General features: G+C 38.4%; 1 protein-coding gene across 2 annotated transcripts in view; it reads right to left on the minus strand.

The window, feature by feature from the left end:
• MAP2K5 (mitogen-activated protein kinase kinase 5) overlaps positions 1-21,217 on the minus strand; it is a 261,252-nt gene that overhangs the window by 233,354 nt on the left and 6,681 nt on the right. For both annotated transcript variants that reach the window (XM_068963925.1, XM_068963924.1), the window contains exons 2-3: positions 20,649-20,697; positions 3,910-3,977 (exon numbers count right to left, since the gene is read on the minus strand). In XM_068963925.1, coding sequence (XP_068820026.1) covers positions 3,910-3,977; positions 20,649-20,697 — 117 coding nt within the window. The remainder of the gene's footprint in view (positions 1-3,909; positions 3,978-20,648; positions 20,698-21,217) is intronic.

Here is a 21,217-nt window from a genome sequence, read left to right on the forward strand (position 1 = left end):
GACAACAAATACAAAAAGATGGAAGGAGAAAAGCAGTAGATTATTGTCTATCCTTCTAGAAAATGAGAGAGGAAAACAAGAACAACAAAAAATTTAAACTACTTTAAGGGAGTATTTAACAGGGTCCTTTAAATCATTAGCAATGATCAGGTATTTAGTTTTCAGGATATGTAGGTTGGGTGTATTTTTTTTTTCTAATAAAAGCATTTCAAATTCTAATTAAAAAAATACTTTATGGAGAAATTAAAAAGATACAATAGTGTCAGAGGAAAAGCCATGATCCCAGAAGTGGAATATTCTAACAACATAACTTACAAGAAACTACGCTATAAAAACAGATTGTTGATTAACACAAACTCATAACAAAACGCAGAGAGTGATCACAATGGTGCTGTAATAACACTTGGCTGCTGAATTCTCTCAATACATTAAATATCTCCTTGGAGACCAAATTACTTTACATTTTCTTAAAAGACAATTTATTATAGCTTTGTTTTCTTCTCATTATCTCTTAAAAATATATCTAATGAAGAAAAGAACACAACTTCTAAATAACACATAAAATGGTACTAATGCGTGACAACAGACTTTGGTTTAACGTGCTAGTTATTATTTAACAGCATACAACCTAGTATCATGACAAATCCCTACCACAATGCGACATTCAGTGAGTCACATGCATCAAAAACCACTGTATGCCATTATTACGGCACACATAAAATTAACAGCCTCGGGCTGCCAGCAATTTAAATAATTGATAAGTTTTCAATTAAAAAGGCAACATTTTCAGGTCTAATACAAAAATCTATTTAAATTACTGATACAAACTTATGCTTCTGTTGGCCCAAAGCCAGAAAATGCTTACATCCAAGGGGGGTAAAAATTCTGCAAGTTTTAACTCAGACACTGTAGCTTTTTTTTAAAAGACTGATTAAAGGATTTACGGCAAAAACATGTCTAGTTTTGCTTTCCCCATATGGTTTTTAAAGAAATACTAAAGTGACTGCAAATTTATTGAATTCTACATGAAAAGCATAGCTTTTTTTTTTTTTTTAAACAGTAAATATGTGGTCCCAAGTCCTGGAATCAAAATTTTTCAGAGCCAAACTGAACTTAAAAAATAAAAGGCCAATACAGGTTTTTAATACCAGGTTGGCAAGTGAAGACTATCAACCGAAATCTATTGTGAGTTTAAGTCCAAATTGTTCTCTTTATGGCAAAACTGTAACCCAAAGGAATTTCAACCTTAAAAACCAAGACAGATCAAAATGGCAGCCAACCAATCTTGTTTGTGCTTTCTGAGACAGAGCTTCCTCTACTCTTTACTATTTAATTGTTTATTCAGAGCCTGACTCTATATAAACAAAGAGTATCTGATGGTAGAGGCTGCCTCAACAGACAAGAGCAAAAGGAAATCCAGTTAGGTTTTAAATAACTTAAAACCTGTTATCTCTCTCAGGGATATTTTCATTTTCATTTTAAAATAATCTGCTCCAACATTCACAATCTGGGGAGTGGAGCTCTATCTTGGGGCCTCAAGTTCTTATCTATAAATATCAAGTGAATTAATGAGAAAACTCAGACCTGATCATCTAGACCCCATTCTATGAACCACAGCCAGTTTACAGAAAAAAGTTCATCCACAGCAAATGAACGAACATAAGAAAACTGTAGTGAGTTTTACATAAAACTCTCCGAGGAATATAACCTTAACCAGTCAGTCTGGAATTTCCTGGTCATTGCTAGTGAGGTCATCCACCTGACAGACCCCTGCTTCCCCCAGAGGAAGGTGACCTTGCCTGAAACCATCAGCTCTTGGCTAAAGTGACTTTCTTGTCCTGTCTCCTGCCACATCTTTAGAGTGCCTTTCTATCTGCTGGATGGGATATTGCCCAATTCATGAATCATTATATAAAGCCAATAAGATCTTACAAAATATACTCTGTTTTTTACAATTTTGAAAACTTTTTTAATTTTTAAAATTTTTTAAAAAAAAAGCTCATTTTTTAACACATAGAAAGCTCCCAGTACAAATGTGCAAGAAGGTGGGTGGGAGAGCAGCAGTATGAAACAGTGAAGGAGCATGGGCCTTGGCACAAGGAGAAGCTGAACTTACAGTCCATACTCATACTCATATAGCTGTAAGACCTTGGGCATGTCTCTTTAACCATAGCTTCCTCATCTGAAAGGTAGGGATGATAATATCTACTTTACAGAGTGATTATTAAAACCAAAGGAAACTAAATACCTTAAGCATCTAGCGTAAAATGGGCACTTAAAAATGGAAATAATTATGACTATCACTATGATCACATGTAGTAACACTTCGCAAAGAGCACAGTTTGTTAGATCTCCCCAAAAGTACATTTTTGAAAGCACAATTTTGTGTGAGGTCATGTCAGAGACATAATGAAAGTACATGGATGTCAGCAATGTTCTCTCTGCAGTGGATCCATGTGAAAAAATTAGAACCTATCTGTGTGTGTTTTTTCTAAAAATAAGCATGTCACATTCTCAGGAGAGGTAGTTGATCTATCAATACTAGTGTTAGACCTTTCAGCAGACAATCCTACTCTGCCTTTCAAGGTACTGATGAGCCCTGTTCTAAATTCTCAGGGCACAAAGACTCTCAAATAAGTTAATGTGAAGTCAATGGGAAATTGACTTTTCTACTCTGTGCTGGTCTGAATGCAACGCTCTGTTAACCATGCCATCTTTCTTGTTCTCTTTCCTCCTACCCTAAATTAAAACTATTGGTGGAAACCCATACAGATATTTTACAGTTTTCATTACAATGAAACAATATCCTGGTTAAAAACCTACAACCTAATCATTTGCTAAGATTAGAGACTCACTGAAAAGCCAGGGCGCCAGTTTCATCATTTCCACCATAATACCACTTTGCATTTGTATAGAATTTTTAACTTTCAAAGGGTTTCACATCTATTATCCCATTTGACCATTACAATGACCCTGTGCAGAAGAAAGGACAAGTATTATTATCCACAATTGACAGATGAGGCAACTACTGCACGGAAAGGTTAAGTGTTTTGCCTAAGGCCAGGAAGCCAGAGAAGGGCAGTAGTCTCCTGACTTCCAGTCCAATGCTCTCTTCACCAGACCACTAGAAACGGTTCTGTACAAAGACTGCAAGCTCAGAAAAAATAAAATGAATTAAGAAAAAATGAAATAAGAGAAAAGAACAAACCAGGGCTCAGGGAAGCTATTTCTCTCCATAGTAGCTAAATTATTCAAGCTTAGTATCAAAGTTTTAGAAATGTATCCTTTTTTCTTATCTATCTACTTTGGCCCTGAGACAAATATTAATGCAAATTTTCACTGAAATTTGAAACACAAAAGAAAAGTCATTTGGGGGATATATTCAAATCACTTAGATTCAGTAAGTAACCCTGTAGTTCACTGTAGGGTGGGGTGGTTAGTACATAAAATCACTGACAGTACATCCGTAAGTCTCTGTAAGTCATGTATCCACATTAAGCCAGCAGCTACATTATAACTACAGTCTGTTTGGAAGGGGTGAAAGGGATCTCCAGTTGAAAGTAGATTTTGAAAAATTTTTTAGAGCCCAGGGGTTCATTTTTAATGAGCCGTTACTTTAAGTACTGCATAAAAAATACAGGAAATTGATAGTCCATTTAGTCTGCACCATACCTAATGCAAAAGTCATTAAGATGCATTATTCTTAATGTTCATGATATGATCAGTAAGTGTCTTTTGAAAAGAATGCCCTTAAACTTTCACGTAAGGAGACCTCTAAAAATTTTATATGTTGTCTAGAAAAATGTTAAGAGCAACTGTCATTTACTTTCATATCTTCACTACATCAAGAAACTGCATCCTCAATTACAAGAAGATTTTTAGAAAAGTCCTCATTAGTAGTATACTTACATATGACAGCATTGCCTTCATTTCTTCATCACTTCTCACTGTAATTCGATCACCATCTTCATCTTCATCTGTTTAAAAAGCAACATAATGTAAGCATTAAGATTTTTTAATATACAAAAACCATGTCAGCTGGAAACAGAATACAACCGGTTTGTACAAACTTGATGTCCACATCCTCAACACTGTATGTTGCAGACGTTGACGTTATTAGTTTGCTGTTTTGGTTTTTTGGTTCAGAATACAACAGAATCTCAATAAAGAACTATAAATTTGGGGGACAGCTGAAAATTAAAATATTGCTCATGTCATTTATGACATGAACCTAAGGTAAAGTAAATATAGGGATTTCCCTGGCAGTCTAGTGGTTAAGATTCTGAGCTTCCCCTGCAGGGAGCATGGGTTCAATCCCTGGTCAGGGAACTAGAATCACACGTGTTGCATGGCACAGCCAAATAAATAAATAAATATTTTTAAAATAAAGTACATACAACTGGAGTACGAACAGGTTTGGCTTGAAGAACTTTAAAAACTGAAGAAAGGCCAGTATTATTCAACTATTAGTACTTTTTGCTTTCCCACACGGCACCCTATCCCTCTATTTCTCCATTCTTCCTCTCTCCCGGCAATCTGTCATGTCATAATAGCATAATAAAAATGGCTATCATTTACTGAACACTACTATAACACAAGGCACTGTGATTTATGCTCCATACACCTTTAAAAGCCTCATAACGATTCTATGATGTGGACAATATGACTTGATTATTATCATTCCCTTTTTACAGAACTGAAAGCCCAGTGTAAGGTTAACTTACAAAGCAACTCTAATACAGTTCTCCTCATAACGCACTTGATCTCTCATATTCTGAACTGTTTCACTTATACTGAGTACTTTATGACCACAGAAAGCTTCAAATGGTGACTTGCACTACTGCAAAATCATTTAAACAGTCTTAAAACTAGAGGATAATAAGACTTAACAAAATACTGAACAAGAATGGGTAAATCTGAGTAAGTGGATCATCAAAGGAGCCACATCCAAAACAATGTACTGATTTCATTCATCCTTCCCTTAATTAAAACAGTTGTGAAATATGTCTTCAAAACTGCTTTCAGAACCTGAAGATAAATCAAGCAAAAATATCAGATCTTGTTTTTAGTCCCAAACAAAACTGTCCACATCCGATCACTCACTCATCCATACTATCTGCCAGGCAGAATGACTTCTGGTTATTTCTAAATATTTAGTTAGCTACTTCATCCTTCTGAGGATAAAGATCTGTCAACAGGAAAACAGCATACTTGGTAGACTCTAAATGTACAGATGTTTGAAAAATGCCAAAAACATTTTGAGCAAGGGCAACACTGATGGAAGACGTACACAGCCTCCCAAGGGGACAACGCGGAAGAGACAGGCTCTCTCTCAAATGGGTGCCTCCACTGTTGTGCATTTCCTAAACCGAGCTAGGATTTTATTTATTTATTTATTTTGGCCACTCTTGGGCATCTAATTGCTGATTGGATCAGAGGCAGAGAACCTGATCCCAGATCTGGAGAAAAAGACAAATCTCTCATCATAAAGAGAATAAGCTAGCATGACACGCTCTGAGAACTCTTACTGAAAATATAGGGGGAGTTCAGTTTAGCACCTGGATCTTAGCCCACCACACCTCAGCAGGCCCTCCCTCCTGTCCAGCTGCTTTTTTTAAGATAGCCCACTGTTTGGTATAAGAGGGAGATTGTTTTCTCTCCTAATTAGCCTATTTCAGAGCACAATGCTACCTTCTTTTTCTCCCTCACAGCCAACAGCAATCTGAAAGTACGAGGGAAAGCAACATCTGAATTTGTCCTGTTCAGTGACCAAGCCGACAGCTTTCATTGGGGTTTTCCCTCCAGAGTAACTGTTCTAGATCCTAGATACAGGTTCACTCCGGCAGAGTTCCCCAGCTGGATCATCAAGTCACACTGAATATTTACATAGCTAGGAGCTGAAACAATCACCACTGGTATTACCTACCAAGAGCTGCCTATCTTGGTATAAATGGCACACAGTGGTCACCTTCAGTAACAAAGAAGGCATATTCCTACGGAGGTTACATATATAAAGAACTACATAGAAATCTAGCATTTTCCTTCCCTCTCTTTCTTTCTTTAAGCTATAGGCTAGAGTCAAACTGGGAGAAAAATGCTGTTCTAATTTTGGAAATAGAGATAGTTTCTACATAGGTTCCAGAAACTAATATTTTCAAGGTTAAGTCAAAAAGCTGTCACATAAATACAGGAAACAAAGGAGATAAAAACAGATATTGTATAAAGGAATATAATGTTAGATACAACCATATATGAAAGCACTGTACATTTTTTGTTTTAAAAGCAAGTTAAATTCTCAGTTTGGATGTGGACTAAAATGATTTGTTCTTGATGAAGTCCTGAACTTGGTAAAATTTTCGGTCTGAACAAAGTAGCTTTATGTAAACCTCGTCGCTACACCAGAACTAGCTGTAGGGATGGTGGCTAAAAAGGGACAGATTATCGTCAAATCCCAATATACACTAGACCTCAATAAGGTATTGTCCACATGGAATGAAGAAGTACTTGGAGTTTAATAAAACAGGTGAAGAATCTTCTTATAATTTGTAAAGAGAAGGCACAGAGTTCAGAAAAAATTGTTTAAATCACAGTCTCTCTAAATCAGTAACAATAACAACAAATATAATTCTCTAAGCTCTCAAAGCCTGGGCTTGAACTTTTAAGGCTACTTAAAACCAAAGACTGTATAATTCTAAAATTCTGTAAAATCACTGAATTTATTTATTTATTTCAGTTACCATAAATAATCTGGTAACTGTGAGGGAAGTCAGTTACCAGAATAATCTCTTACTTAGCAGTTCCTTATAAAGCAGCTGTGAAACACTAAAAGGCACTCTGCTTTAAGTGGACAGAAAAAACTTAGGACAAAACTCCAGAGCAGCTTTGACACAAACCTAAAGTGCTGTCTCATAAGGAGACAAGGTAACCTGAAAGAGGCATTCTAATAAAGCCTGAGGACAGTATCAGGTTTATAAGACACAGTGATTAGTAGCTCTCATAGATTAATGAGAGGCTCCCTTTTATGTAGGAACTACTTTCCCTTACAGATTACTCTCTGAAGGACTGTCTGCTTCATTCTTTAATAACTGCAATTAGTAGTTTTAATGAAGACTCCTTGTTCTTGTCAGAAAGGAGACTGAGCTGAAAAAGTAATCACACTAAGAGAAGACAAATCATTCTGGCCCAAAGGCAAAATCCAAGCCATGAAGGCAGCCCAAGAGCAAATCACTGGCCTTGAAATTTAAAATGAGAATACACTTCTCTCTAAAGACAAGGAATTCCGAGAAAGATATACGAAGGGCCAATGGGTACACAGACAGGTGCTCCCCATCTCTAATCATCAGGGATATGCAAATCAACACCGAGATGAGGTATCCCCTCACACTTGTTACACTATCATTAAAAAGACAAGAGAGAACAAGTGTTGGTGAGAATGCAGAGAAAAGAGAACCCTCATGTACTGTAGGTAGGAATGTAAACTGAAAACACCACGGTGGAAAATAGTATGTGGTTCCTCAAAAAAATAAAATTACAACTAATATATGATCCAGCAATTGTACTGCTGGGTATGTATACAAAGGAACTGAAATCAGAAGTTTACAGAAATATCTGTACTCACTGGATTTGAGCATTCTTTGGCATTGCCTTTCTTTGGGATTGGAATGAAAACTGACCTTTTCCAGTGCTGGGCCACAGCTGAGTTCTCCAAATTTGCTGACATATTGAGTGCAGCACTTTCACAGCATCATCTTAGGATCTGAAATAGCTCAACTGGAACTCCATCACCTCCACTAGCTTTGTTCGTAGTGATGCCTCCTAAGGCCCACTTGACTTCACATTCCAGGATGTCTGGCTCTAGGTGAGTGATCACACTATCGTGATTATCTGGGTTAAGATCTTTTTTGTACAGTTCTTCTGTGTATTCTTGCCACCTCTTCTTAACATCTTCTGGTTCTGTTAGGTCCATACGATTTCTGTCCTTTATTGAGCCTATCTTTGCATGAAATGTTCCCTTGGTATCTCTAATTTTCTTGAAGAGATCTCTAGCCTTTCCCATTCTATTGTTTTCCTCTATTTCTTTGCACTGATCACTAAGGAAGGCTTTCTTATTTCTCCTTGCTGTTCTTCAGAATTCTGCATTCAGAGGCTTGTATCTTTCCTTTCCTCCTTTGCTTTTGGCTTCTCTTCTTTTCACAGCTATTTGTAAGGCCTCTTCAGACAGCCATTTTGCCTTTTTGCATTTCTTTTTCTTGGGTTTTAGAAAAGGCAGAGGAACCAGAGATTAAATTGCCAACGTCCGCTAGATCATCAAAAAAGCAAGAGAGTTCCAGAAAAACATCTATTTCTGCTTTATTGACTATGCCAAAAGCCTTTGACTGTGTGGATCACAACAAACTGTGGAAAATTCTGAAAGAGATGGGAATATCAGACCACCTGACCTGCTTCTTAAGAAACCGGTATACAGGTCAGGAAGCAACAGTTAGAACTGGACATGGAACAACACACTGGTTCCAAATAGGAAAAGGAGTACGTCAAGGCTGTATACTGTCACCCTGCTTATTTAACTTATATGCAGAGTACATCATGAGAAACACTGGGCTGGAAGAAGCACAAGCTGGAATCAAGACTGCCGGGAGAAATATCAATAACCTCAGATGTGCAGATGACACCACCCTTATGGCAGAAAATTAAGAGGAACTAAAGAGCCTCTTGATGGAAGTGAAAGAGGAGAGTGAAAAAGTTGGCTTAAAGCTCAACATTCAGAAAACGAAGATCATGGCATCTGGCCCCATCACTTCATGGCAAATAGATGAGGAAACAGTGGAAACAGTAACTGACTTTATTTTGGGGGGCTCCAAAATCACTGCAGATGGTGATTGCAGCCATGAAATTAAAAGACACTTACTCCTTGGAAGGAAAGTTATAACCAACCTAGACAATATATTTAAAAGCAGAGACATTACTTTGTCAACAAAGGTTCATCTAGTAAAGGCTATGGTTTTTCCAGTAGTCATGTATGGATGTGAGAGTTGGACTATAAAGTTGAGCACTGAAGAATTGATGTCTTTGAACTGTGGTGTTGGAGAAGACACTTGAGAGTCCCTTGGACTGCAAAGAGATCCAACCAGTCCATCCTAAAGGAGATCAGTCTTGAGTGTTCATTGGAAAGACTGATGTTGAAGCTGAAACTCCAATACTTTGACCACCTGATGTGAAGAGCTGACTCAGCTGAAAAGACCCTGATGCTGAGAAAGATTGAGGGCAGGAGGAGAAGGGGACGACAGAGGATGAGATGGTTGGATGGCATCACCAACTCAATGGACATGAGTATGAAGTGAACTCCGGGAGCTGGTGATTGATGGGGAGGCCTGGCATGCTGCAGTTCATGGTGTCGCAGAGTTGGACACAACTGAGCAACTGAACTGAACTGTAAACAACTCAAGTCTCCATCAATGGATCAATGGATAAAGAAGATGTGTACACATACATACACACACACAGAGACACACACATACAGAAACACAAACACATGACTATTACTCAGCCATGAAAAAGATGGGTGTTCTTCCATTTCTGACAACATGGGTGAACCCTGAGGGCATTATGCTAAGTGAAATAAGTTAAAGAAAGACAAATACTGTATGATATCACTTATATGTGGAATCTAAACAACTGAAATTCAGGGTTACCAGGGGTTGTAGAGTGGGGAAACAGGGAGATACTTGTCAAAGGACATATACTTACAGCTATGAGAACAACAAAGTGTGAGGACCTGATGTACAGTGTGGTGATTACTGCTAAAAAATTGTATTACATACTTGAACACTGCTAACAGATCTTAAATATTCTCACCTCAAAAAAGAAACGCTAATTATGTATCAGGATGAACATGTTGGCTACACTACAGTGGTAATCATTTTGTACTATATGACGATTGAATCAACATATTATACACCCTAAACTTTCACAATGCTATGTGTCAATTATAACTCAATAAAGCTGGAAAGAAAATTTTAAGTAGACAATGAATTGAGAGTAATGACAAGTTAATAAAGGATAAGAAAGAAGAACTACATCCTGAGCAATTCAGTATGACAATAACTTAAAATACTTTTCTGAATAAAAAGGAGGATAGACATAGTCAGTCCATCTATCAAAGACTCTGGCTGGGCCTATCACACTGGATTAGCTATAAAAGTCCACTAGCTGGAACCATAAATCATAAAAAACTTACTAAAATGGCAGAAAGTGTCAAAGGTAGAACTGAAGAACACTAGGAAGCCAACGCACCAGGAGAAGCAGAAAAAAATAATTTGAACTCTTTTTGTCTTACACATGGAGGTTCTTTGCCATCTGACCAAAAAAGCATTACTAGATATGACCAAGAAGGGGGGCAGGGAAGCGCTCTGATACACTGGTTCACAATGAGAATTCCAGCCTTCTCTAGTTGCCTGGAGCATAGTAATATGATTTTCCAGCACATTAGGGAAGCAAAAGTAGAACCAGAACATCTATGTACTGGCTGGATTCTGTTAATGTCACTTAAAATGGAGGAAAAAAATCCTAGCAAGATACCAAATAGAGTGCAGCAGATGGTAAACAAATATTATGAAGCAATCTTCACAAAATCTGCAGTGTGTCACAAATATACAAAATGGCAGAGTTTGGGAAAAGAGAATCATAACAGGCCATATGTTGGTAGCGATTTCCTTCGAAGCAACATGCAATCCAAAAGAGAAACCAAGAGGAGGAACATAAAGGCCCAATAGAGGAGAGGCAGCCTCAGGTGAGGGGCGGTCAGAACGGCAAGCAGAGTTCCTACCGAGTAAACAGCAGACGAGCAGCAGATTCTGGGGAGCTCTCAGGCACACGCCACCCACTGCAGTGGCAGGGCTCAAGTCAGCTTTCGAGAGAAATAATTTAGCTTCTGCCAAGAGCCACACAGACACTTAGGACAATACTGCAGTTTATTTGTCCCGTGTCATATTACTCCGGTGCCAGGTAAGAAGGGTCAATTAGAACTACAGCAAAGGCATTTTTCTAAGGCAAGAGGAAAGAAATGAAAACAGAATTGTAGAGGTTAAAAAAGACATCAACAGGAAATGATCAGAAAACCTGTCAAGTTTAGAACCCTTCTCAGGGTCTAAGATCTGGTCAGGACTGGAGGCCATAGTTTCTAAGGCTAAATCTTCATATCCATGAGTTTTAATTTAGCTCCATGCCTCCCACCTCCTGAATCCTTCTTCTTTGCTTCCTCTTTCTTTCCAAAAAAATATCTAAGTGCCCACTATGTCACAGGTAATGTTCTGGACACTGGGGATAACAACAGTGGAAAAAGGAAAACCCCTGCCCGCATGGAGGTTATACCCTACTTGAGAAAGACTTGAAATGGATGAGGGGATGAACCATACAGATATCTGGGGAAAGAATGTTTCAGGCAGAAAGGCAGAAGAATACCTGACATGCCTGAGAGACTAAAAGAAAGCCAGAGTAGCTGGAACAGGCTGAGAATAAGATGGAGAGAGAGACGAGTTCACAGGAGTAATGATGGAGTAGAGCTGGGGGCAGATGAGAAAAGGCAGGGCCTTGCAGGACTTGGCTTTCACTCCTGAGTGAGAAAGAAACCCTGGAGGGTCTTGAGTGCAGTGATCTCACTTAACTTCTAAAGGGATCACTTTGGCTGCAGTCTGAGGAAGAGGCTATGTGGAGGCAAAGCAGAATCAGGAGGCAAGTCAGGGGATCACGGTCCTAGTCCAGGTAAGAGGTGATGGTGGCCTAAACCAAGTTGAGATTTTGAGCAGTCATTACATGCTGGATATATTTTAAAGGTAGAGCCAACAGGATTTGCTGATGGATGAGAGATAGAAGGCGTGTTCTTATTACTTCATTCCTTCAACCATTCATACATTCCAGAAGCACAAATTGAGAGTTTACCATGTGCCAGGTGCTACGCTGGGTTTCTAGTGACTCAAAAGTGAGTGATACTAGAACTTCCCTGGCGGTCCAATGATTAATACTCTGTGCTTACACTGTAGGGGGCACAAGTTCAATTCTCAGATGGGGAACTAAAGTCCTGCAAGCCATGGGGTGCAGCACCCCCCCCAAAAAAAAACCCTGAAAAACAAGCATCACGATCTACTGCCCTTCAGGAACTAACCTGGTGCTTGGGTAAAGGACTTAAACTTCTAAATTCTCATGTAAAACAGCCAGACTACCAATGCTTACTACTACTAATAATAATAATGACTAATAAGACTACCAATACCTACTACTACCACTAACAAGTCGCATAAGACTAAAAATGTTTTGGACTTTTTGCATCAGTGATATTTCAAAATAAAATTTCAATAAATTAAAGCCCCTTTTATACCATCTCAAATTCTAAGAATACACAATTAGCTCTTACATGTTTATTTTTTTCCACCAGCAATGGGGACCATTTAAAACATTTATTAGACATTTTGATGGATCACTGAAAGGTATCTCCAGGCCACATCCAAGACAGTCTTTCCCCCTGTGTTTCTTTTTCTTTTTTAATTGGAGTATAGTTGACAGTTACAATATTGTGTTAGTTATAGGTATACAGCAAAGTGATCAGTTATACATATATACATATCCACTCTGTTTTTAGATTCTTCTCCCATATAGGCCACTACCGAGTATGGAGTAGAGTTCTCTGTGCTATACAGTAGGTTCTTATTAGTTTTACATATAGTAGTGTATATATGTCAATCTCAATCTTCCAGTTTATCCCTCTCACCACCCGCCTTTGCCCCTGATAACCATAAATTTGTTTTCTACACCTGTGATTCTACTTCTGTTTATAAATAAGCTCATTTGTATCCCCCTTTTTTAGATTCCACACGTAAGTGATATTCTATATTTGACTTTCTGTGTCTGACTTACTTCACTGAATACGACAATCTCTACATCCATCCATGTTTTTGTAAATGGCATTATTTTGCTCCTTTTTATGGCTAAGTAATAGTCCACTGTGGGCTTCTCTGGTGGCTCAGTGGTAAAGAATCTCCCTGCCAATGCAAGAGACATGAGTTTGATCCCAGGGTCAGGAAGAATCCCCTGGCGAAGGAAATGGCAACCCACTCTAACATTCTTGCCTGGGAAATCCGGAATAGAGGAGTCTGGTGGGCTATAGTCCATGGGGTTGCAAAAGAGTTGGACACAACTTAGTGACTCAACAAAGACAACAAATTATTCTATTGTATATAGCTTACATGTTAATTTTTAGACTCAGTGTATGTCTAATGTGAAATTACAATTTTTCATTAACCTATCCAGTTTTACTTACAGGCAAACAGTTAGCTTTTAGATATGGTACAGTGTAAGAAATTAATGCTTCATTTTTCCCAGAAATTCATAAAACAACTGAAAAGGATTCTGTTCAATGAAGAGTGAGTATAAAATAGTCATAGTTAAAGAAAAACAAAACAAAGATTGATCCTAAAGTCATAATTTCCAAACCAAAACTCAGACACCTGGCTTAACCAATGTGAAGATACCCATATGAGGGCTATAGATCAGAATATATGACGTCAGAGTATCCCAGAAAAGTGGGACCTTACGGTATTTATAGGTATAAGTCAGCATTTGTCTACATAGACTTAAAATGCATCTATCAAGTCAACAGTAAGATTTTTACTGTCCAGCAACACCAGCCCAACCGTAATTTTATACTAGTAACTTGTCTAGAGAAAATCCAGAGAGAGGAACACATGTAACAATATGCACAGGAAACTCCTTAGTGGGCACAGCTGACTGTTCTCACCTCATGTGTTGGTGTACTCATTAATCTTTTAATGACAATGTGAAAATCAGCAGGGATCTTTGGACCTATATGAATGTCAAGCTCCTATAGCATACATAGGGCCCACACACGCAAACATACAAGATGTTTTATGGTTATGGAATTTAGCTTCATCTCAGAAGTGTTCTCATATCTGGGGAAAGACAAATTATTCAATAACCAGTATGGAATCAACTGTCTGTCGTCTTGAAAAATAAAGCTGGATCTCTGCCTGACTCCTTGCACCAAAATAAACTGAAGATGGTACAAAATTTTTTTAAAAAATCCTCTGCCTTTGTAATACAATACATGTTGTTTTATTAAAGAAAAAGAACCCACATGAATACACATACAAACATACATATTTATGTACACACCTAAAAGTGTGTATTTAACCCCATTAAAGTAGAAAGAATATGAATTAATGTTTCTCCAACATCTTGGAATGTGGAAGACCTTTTGAAGCATGATATAAATCCAGAAGTCAAAATATGACAAACCAGACCATGCAAAAATTTTAAACTTCTCCATGGGATAAAAAAAAGAGAGAGAAAAAGACCAAAACAAGCTGAAATGAAAGCAATAAACGAAACAAAAATATAATATCTAAGACAAAGGAGCAATTTTCTTAATATTGGAAAACTCTTCAGTCAACTAGAAAAACACAAATAACCTAAACAGATAAATGGGCAAAGGTGATAAATAGTTCACAAAAATTAAATACAAATGACCAAAATATAAATGAAAAGATGCCTAAGCTCATTTATAACTGAAGAAATACAAAATAAAATTATAATATAATAATCTTTTTCACATATCAAATTGACATCAACTAAAAAGTTGATTTGGTGAGGGTAGAGAGAAATGGGCATTCTTGAACACTGCTGGTGGGAGTGCAAATTGGCTCTACCTTCTAAAGAACAACATGGAAATAGCTTTTAAAACATAAAATACGGTACTCTTTGTTTCAGTAGTTCCAAATCCATTTCTACACCGTGGAAAGTCATAAGAGACAATGCTGTTGTTGACTGCAGCATTTTTTTTTTCTAATGCTACTAAAAAAACTGATAACGTCTTAAACTTAAAACTGGTCCACCAACAGGTTAAATAAATTAAGTTACAGCCATAAGAGTATCCAAAAGAATGAAGCTGATTTATATACACTTACATTAGAAAGCAGAGAAGGCAAAGGCACCTCACTCCAGTACTCTTGCCTGGAAAATCCCATGGACGGAGGAGCCTGGAAGGCTGCAGTCCATGGGGTCGCTGAGGGTCGGACACAACTAAGCGACTTCACTTTCACTTTTCACTTTCATGCATTGGAGAAGGAAATGGCAACCCACTCCAGAGTTCTTGCCTGGAGAATTCCAGGGACGGAGAAGCCTGGTGGGCTGCTGTCTATGGGGTCGCCCAGAGTCGGACACGACTGAAGCCACTTAGCAGTAGCAGCAGCAGTACGTTAGAAAGAGACCCAATATATACTATTAAGTAATGGCAGGGGCAACTAGCTGCAATATTGTATATATTATATATGAGGAAATATCTGGAAGGATACAGAAGAAACTGTTAACTAGGGAACTGGGGATGGAGACTTTTTGCTTTATTTTGATACTGACTGAAATTTTTTTAAGATCATCTTCTTAACTTAAAAAAACAAAAAACTAGACACTATATACTGAAAAGTAGTACTTTCACCTAAAAGTGGTAAAAAGAAAAAGAGGTTTGAGGCCATTAGTCCAAAAGGTAAGTCTGGCACGAATGGGACTCCTTCCCCTCATTCACCCCTAAGTCCCCTTGGAAACGCTACCCCCAGGAACAGAAATCAGGAAGAATATAACCACTTACAGACCCTCTGCCCTCTCAGGACAAGTGTGGGAATTTGATTTTGGATCCTGAATTGCCACCACCAACCAGTTATATCCCATGGCTGAATAACTGCACAAATAACCCAAAAAAAAAAAAAGCAAATTTTTTACTTAACTTTAGGTTACATGCATTTTACAATTCTCTTTTGAATATGGACATATATAACATTCCATCTTATTCAACAAGGGTGTTTCTACAAGGCACAAAGTATACTTGTTCCTCAGTATGCATAGAGTATTAGTTCCAGAACCACATCCCTCCTGCTCCATCACGAACAGGATACCAAAATCCGTGGACCATCAAGTCTCTTACAGAAAATGGTGTCATACAATTGGCAGATGTGGAACCTGTGGATATACAGGGCCCACTGTACTAAGAGAGCCAGAGTGAAATAAAACGCGGCCCCTGTCACCAAGCCATCAAAATCTAGGGAGGATGGGAAGCAGGCAACAGCCAATGGGAGGGCAGGCCCAATAGGTCACCTGCTCCAGTGAAGTGCTCAGAGAGATGCACCACACCTGTGGGGACTGGGGGTTTCACCAACAAGATGGCATTTCTCAGAACTGAACTTCCAGTAAGAGAACCTTAACCCTTACCCTCTTTTCCACTTACTCTTTTTCTCTTCTTTTATATAGAACAGGTAAATTTGACATTGTCCTTTCTCTTGTCACTTAATTACATCAGTAAATATAATACCCCTCTTTTGTAGAGCTTAGTGTTGGGTATACTTTGCAGGGCTTCCTTTTGGCTCAGTTGGTAAAGAATCCACCTGTAATGCAGGAGACCGCCTGCAATGCAGGAGACCTAGGTTTGATACCTGTGTCAGAAAGATCCCCTGGAGAAGGAACTGGCAACCCATTCCAGGCTTCTTGCCTGGGAAATCCCATGGACAAAGGAGTCTGACAGGCTACAGCCCATGGGTCCCAAAGAGTTGGACACAAATTAGTAACTAAACCACCGCACTTAGCAGCCTTAAATATATTACCATAAACATCTTAAAGTTTTATTTATTCAAGATTTGTTCCGTCATACCATAAACTACTGAAAGAGCTCTAACATTTCAGCAAATTAGCATATAAACTACATCTTTCCAACCATCAGTATTTTTTGCACATAAATTTCATTCATTAGTGTGGATCTTTGGTACAGAAAATAAGGTCACACTAGAACACTGATGAAAGAAGCCTGCGTAGGATTTTAAGTCTATGATGGAAAGTCCACAACGATCTGAACACAATGAAATGAAGAACTATCGTTACTTTGTGTACTTTTGTTCTTATTCTTGCCACCTAAAATTGGTCCAGAAGGTGATGGGTATAGAGCCACTGCCCTTGTTGTGGGGGGAAAAAAGTAAAGATCACTAAGAAGTTAAACCTAGAAATTTAAACATTTCTTTCGTTAGTATTAAGTATACTTTTCAGTGTTAAATATATTACCATAAATATTTCTTTGATCAAAGTTTTACTTACTCAAGATGGATCTTATTGTTCCATCACACTCATAAACCACACTTAACACCCTTCACAGGCTTTCAACGTACTTGGTTACAAAGGCTGCAAGTTTCATGCTCAAAACAGAACTGTATTTACATATGGACTCTACCACTTCCTAGCTGGTCACCTTCAACAATCTCTTTATGTCTCTGAGTTTCAGTTTCCTCACAAGTGTAATTTTCCTACCTTACACAATTATTGCAAAGATTAGCAACAATCCAGGTACATCATCAAGAACACTGTCTGGCACATAGTAGCCCATCAATTAGTTCAGTTCAATTCAGTCGCTCAGTCGTGTCCAACTCTTTCCGACCTCATGGACTGCAGCACACCTGGCCTCCCTATCCATCACCAATCCCGGAGTTTACCCAAACTCATGCCCATTGAGTCAGTGAGGCCATCCAACCATCTTATCCTCTGTCATCCCCTTCTCCTCCCGCCCTCAATCTTTCCCAGCATCAGGGTCTTTTCAGATGAGTCAGCTCTTCGCATCCGGTGGCCAAAGTATTGGAGTTTCAGCTTCAACATCAGTCTTTCCAACGAACACTCAGCACTTATCTCCTTTAGGATGGACTGGTTGGATCTCCTTGCAGTCCAAGGGACTCTCAAGAGTCTTCTCCAACATCACAGTTCAAAAGCATCAATTCTTTGGTGCTCAGCTTTCTTGGAGTCCCTGGTGGCTCAGAGGTTAAAGTGTCTGCCTGGAATGCAGGAGACCCAGGTTCGATCCATGGGTCAGGAAGATCCCCTGGGGAAGGAAAACGGCAACCCACTTCAGTACTCTTGCCTGGAGAATCCAATGGAGGGAGGAGCCTGGTAGGATACAGTCCATGGGGTCACAAAGAGTCGGACACAACTGAGCGACTTCACTTTCACTTTTCTTTATAGTCCAGCTCTCACATCCATACATGACTACTGGAAAAACCATAGCCTTGACTAGACAGATCTTGGTTGGCAAAGTAATGTCTCTGCTTTTGAATATGCTATCTAGGTTGGTCATATCTTTCCTTCCAAGGAGTAAGCATCTTTTAATTTCATGGCTGCAGTCACCATCTGCAGTGATTTTGGAGCCCCCCAAAAATAAAGTCTGACACTGTTTCCCCGTCTGTTTGCCATGAAGTGTTGCGACCAGATGCCATGATCTTTGTTTTCTGAATGTTGAGCTTTAAGCCAACTTTTTCATTCTCCTCTTTCACTTTCATCAAGAGGCTCTTTAGTTCTTCTTCACTTTCTGCCATAAGGGTGGTATCATCTGCATATCTGAGGTTATTGATATTTCTCCCGGCAGTCTTGATTCCAGCTTGTGCTTCTTCCAGCCCAGTGTTTCTCATGATGTACTCTGCATATAAGTTAAATCAGCAGGGTGACAGTATACAGCCTTGATGTACTCCTTTTCCTATTTGGAACCAGTCTGTTGTTCCATGTCCAGTTCTAACTGTTGCTTCCTGACATGCATCAATAAGTGATAGCTAAAATAATCAGCATTACTACTATGAACCCTGACTCTGAAAGCCAAAAAGGCACAGGTACAGCGAGCCACTTGGAGGGATACAGACAGGGAGAAGTAGAAAAAGCAAGGTGAGATTCTTTTTTGCCTCACCTAGAAACAATTAGAATGCACAACATCAAAAATCATGACAACTCTTAGAACAAGTCTCAACAGTGGCTGAGAAAATACACATGAGAAATTCCACTTTATCACCTACTAGCTGTGAGACTTAAGTTACTTTGAGGAGATGTCCTCAAGTAACACAGAGCAAATAACAGTCCTTCAAAGTACTTCATGGGGATCTTGCGAAGGTTAAATTAAATGAGATAACCCATGGAACACTCTTAACACAGCATCTAGCAACAGTTAAGTACCCCAAATGTTAATTACCAGACCATCCATGAAATCCTTGGCACCCCTGAGGAGTTACCGCAAGGCGTCTGAAGAGCTTGCAACACTAACATGTATTTCAGATATACATACTGTTTTTCAGTAGTATGTGAAGTTCAGTGTGGTTAACACAATACTCTTCTTTATTAATTATTTTAAGAGTTCTACTCAAGTAGCTTATATTGTTGAAAAATATTCAATAGAGAATACTGAAATAGCAATAGAGAGAGAGATAAAGCAGGAAGCGTGTTCATTCAGTCAATTCTTCCCCTACTACAGCCCCAAGTCTGCTTTTCAGGAGAAATGACTGGAAAGCACTGCAGAGGGCATGTCTTCAGATCTTTGTCTCAATATGTACATGAAGTTGGGAGGTGGAAGTAGGGAATAAATATGGGATCATACTATATTTAATCAAAATGGGATTATACCATATGTATTTTGCCTATTAACAGTATATCCCAAATATATTTCCATGTCAATGTTTAAAATTCTTAATTAATTATTCTAGGCATTTAGCTTACCTCTAAATTTTTTGCTTTTAAAAATAATTCCAGGGAATTCCCTGTTGCATAGTGGTTAGGGTTTGATGCTTTCACTGCTGTGGCCCAAGTTCAATTCCTGGTCAGGGAACTGAGATCCCACAACCCTTACAGAGCAGCCAAAATTAAAGAGAAAAAAAAAATTCCACAATGAACGCTTTGTTTGAAGGGCATTTGACATATGTGTAGGTATTTCTGTTGGACAGTTTCCTAAAAGTGGACCTGTCCAGACAAAGGTTCTGAACATTCTATATTTTGGTAAGTATTATCAAATTGTCTCCAAGAGAACATAAATAAAAGAGAGGACCTTGTACTCTCTGTCATTAACCATCTGCTTAAAACACAAGAACAAAAAAGATACAATCATGTGGAGAAACTGTACATTTTTCCACAGGGAAAAGCACACCACATCTTCAATAAAAGATGGGGCCACAATTACAAACCTTTCTTTATCTTCCCCAACACCAGAGGCCCTGTGCTACTGACTAAACTCTCATTCTACTTGGCCCTTCACATCCCCCTGGATTATGTCAAAACCAGTGTTCTAGTACACCCTGCCCCCACCCCAGGCCCCAAGCCAATTGGTTTGGTGGGGGTTGTTGGGGGGAATGACTCAAGACCTGAAGTGTTGCTGTCCCCATCCAAAAGCCTTGCCAAGACCCACTAAAGCAGAATTATTCCACGCAACATTCACTTAATTGCTCTACTCTGTTGCTGTTTTAAGGTAGCAAAGGATTAAAATCTTTTCATCAATAATCATTGGCCTACAGGTAGTTTACAGGTTTCATTTGTCCTACAATATTATTACAGTGAGGAGCAAGAGCAGATAAAGGTCATGTTGGTAATTAAAGCTATATTATAGAAATATGTACACCCAAGATATGATTAAATAAGAAAATATTACTCAGTTCAGTATCATCATTAAACTTGCATTAATCTATAAATATTTAAATGTACCATATGATGATCATAAATAATCTGCTTTTGTCAGTTTCTAAAGTAACACAACCCATAAACCCTTTGAAAAATTACTGCAGAAACAGTCAAAGTATATAACCCAGACTTACATTCAAATGCTGTGGTTGTTGCTTCAGGCAGAACCTGGCCTATCACATCCTAAACAAAGAAAGAATAAAGAAACACAATTAGCCATCTTCTTTACTGCTAACATGTGGCAAATCCTAGAGGAAATATGTGAACCTGGAAAAGATTTTTGAAATGTTGGCATAAACTATAAAAACATTAGCACATAATCACATTTACTCCAGCAATCTAGGTCCAGAGTTTAAATCTCTATTCTAGAGTTTAAATCTTTTCTGGGGGAGGGGATCATTAAAAAGTCCTTTCCACTCTGTATTAATAGTGTAAGTTTTTACCCTGGATTCAATAGCATAGATAAGTACACTGTTGCGCATTTACAAAAAAAAAAAAAAAAAAAAGGTTTCTTCTATGGGAAGCTATAGAAGGAATGTACTATTAGTAGAAAAAGAGGTTTCAGGAGTCAGCCTGGCCTGAATCTGAATCTCAGCTCTGCACTAAACAAGCTGTGTGACTGGGAACAAATTACTCATCCTCTCTGAGCCTGAATTTGATTATCCTCCAATATGGGTCTATAATGCTATTGGTACTTGTGTTC

The sequence above is a fragment of the Capricornis sumatraensis genome, chromosome 2 (assembly GCF_032405125.1).
Source record: "Capricornis sumatraensis isolate serow.1 chromosome 2, serow.2, whole genome shotgun sequence".
NCBI classification, from domain to species: Eukaryota; Metazoa; Chordata; class Mammalia; order Artiodactyla; family Bovidae; genus Capricornis; species Capricornis sumatraensis.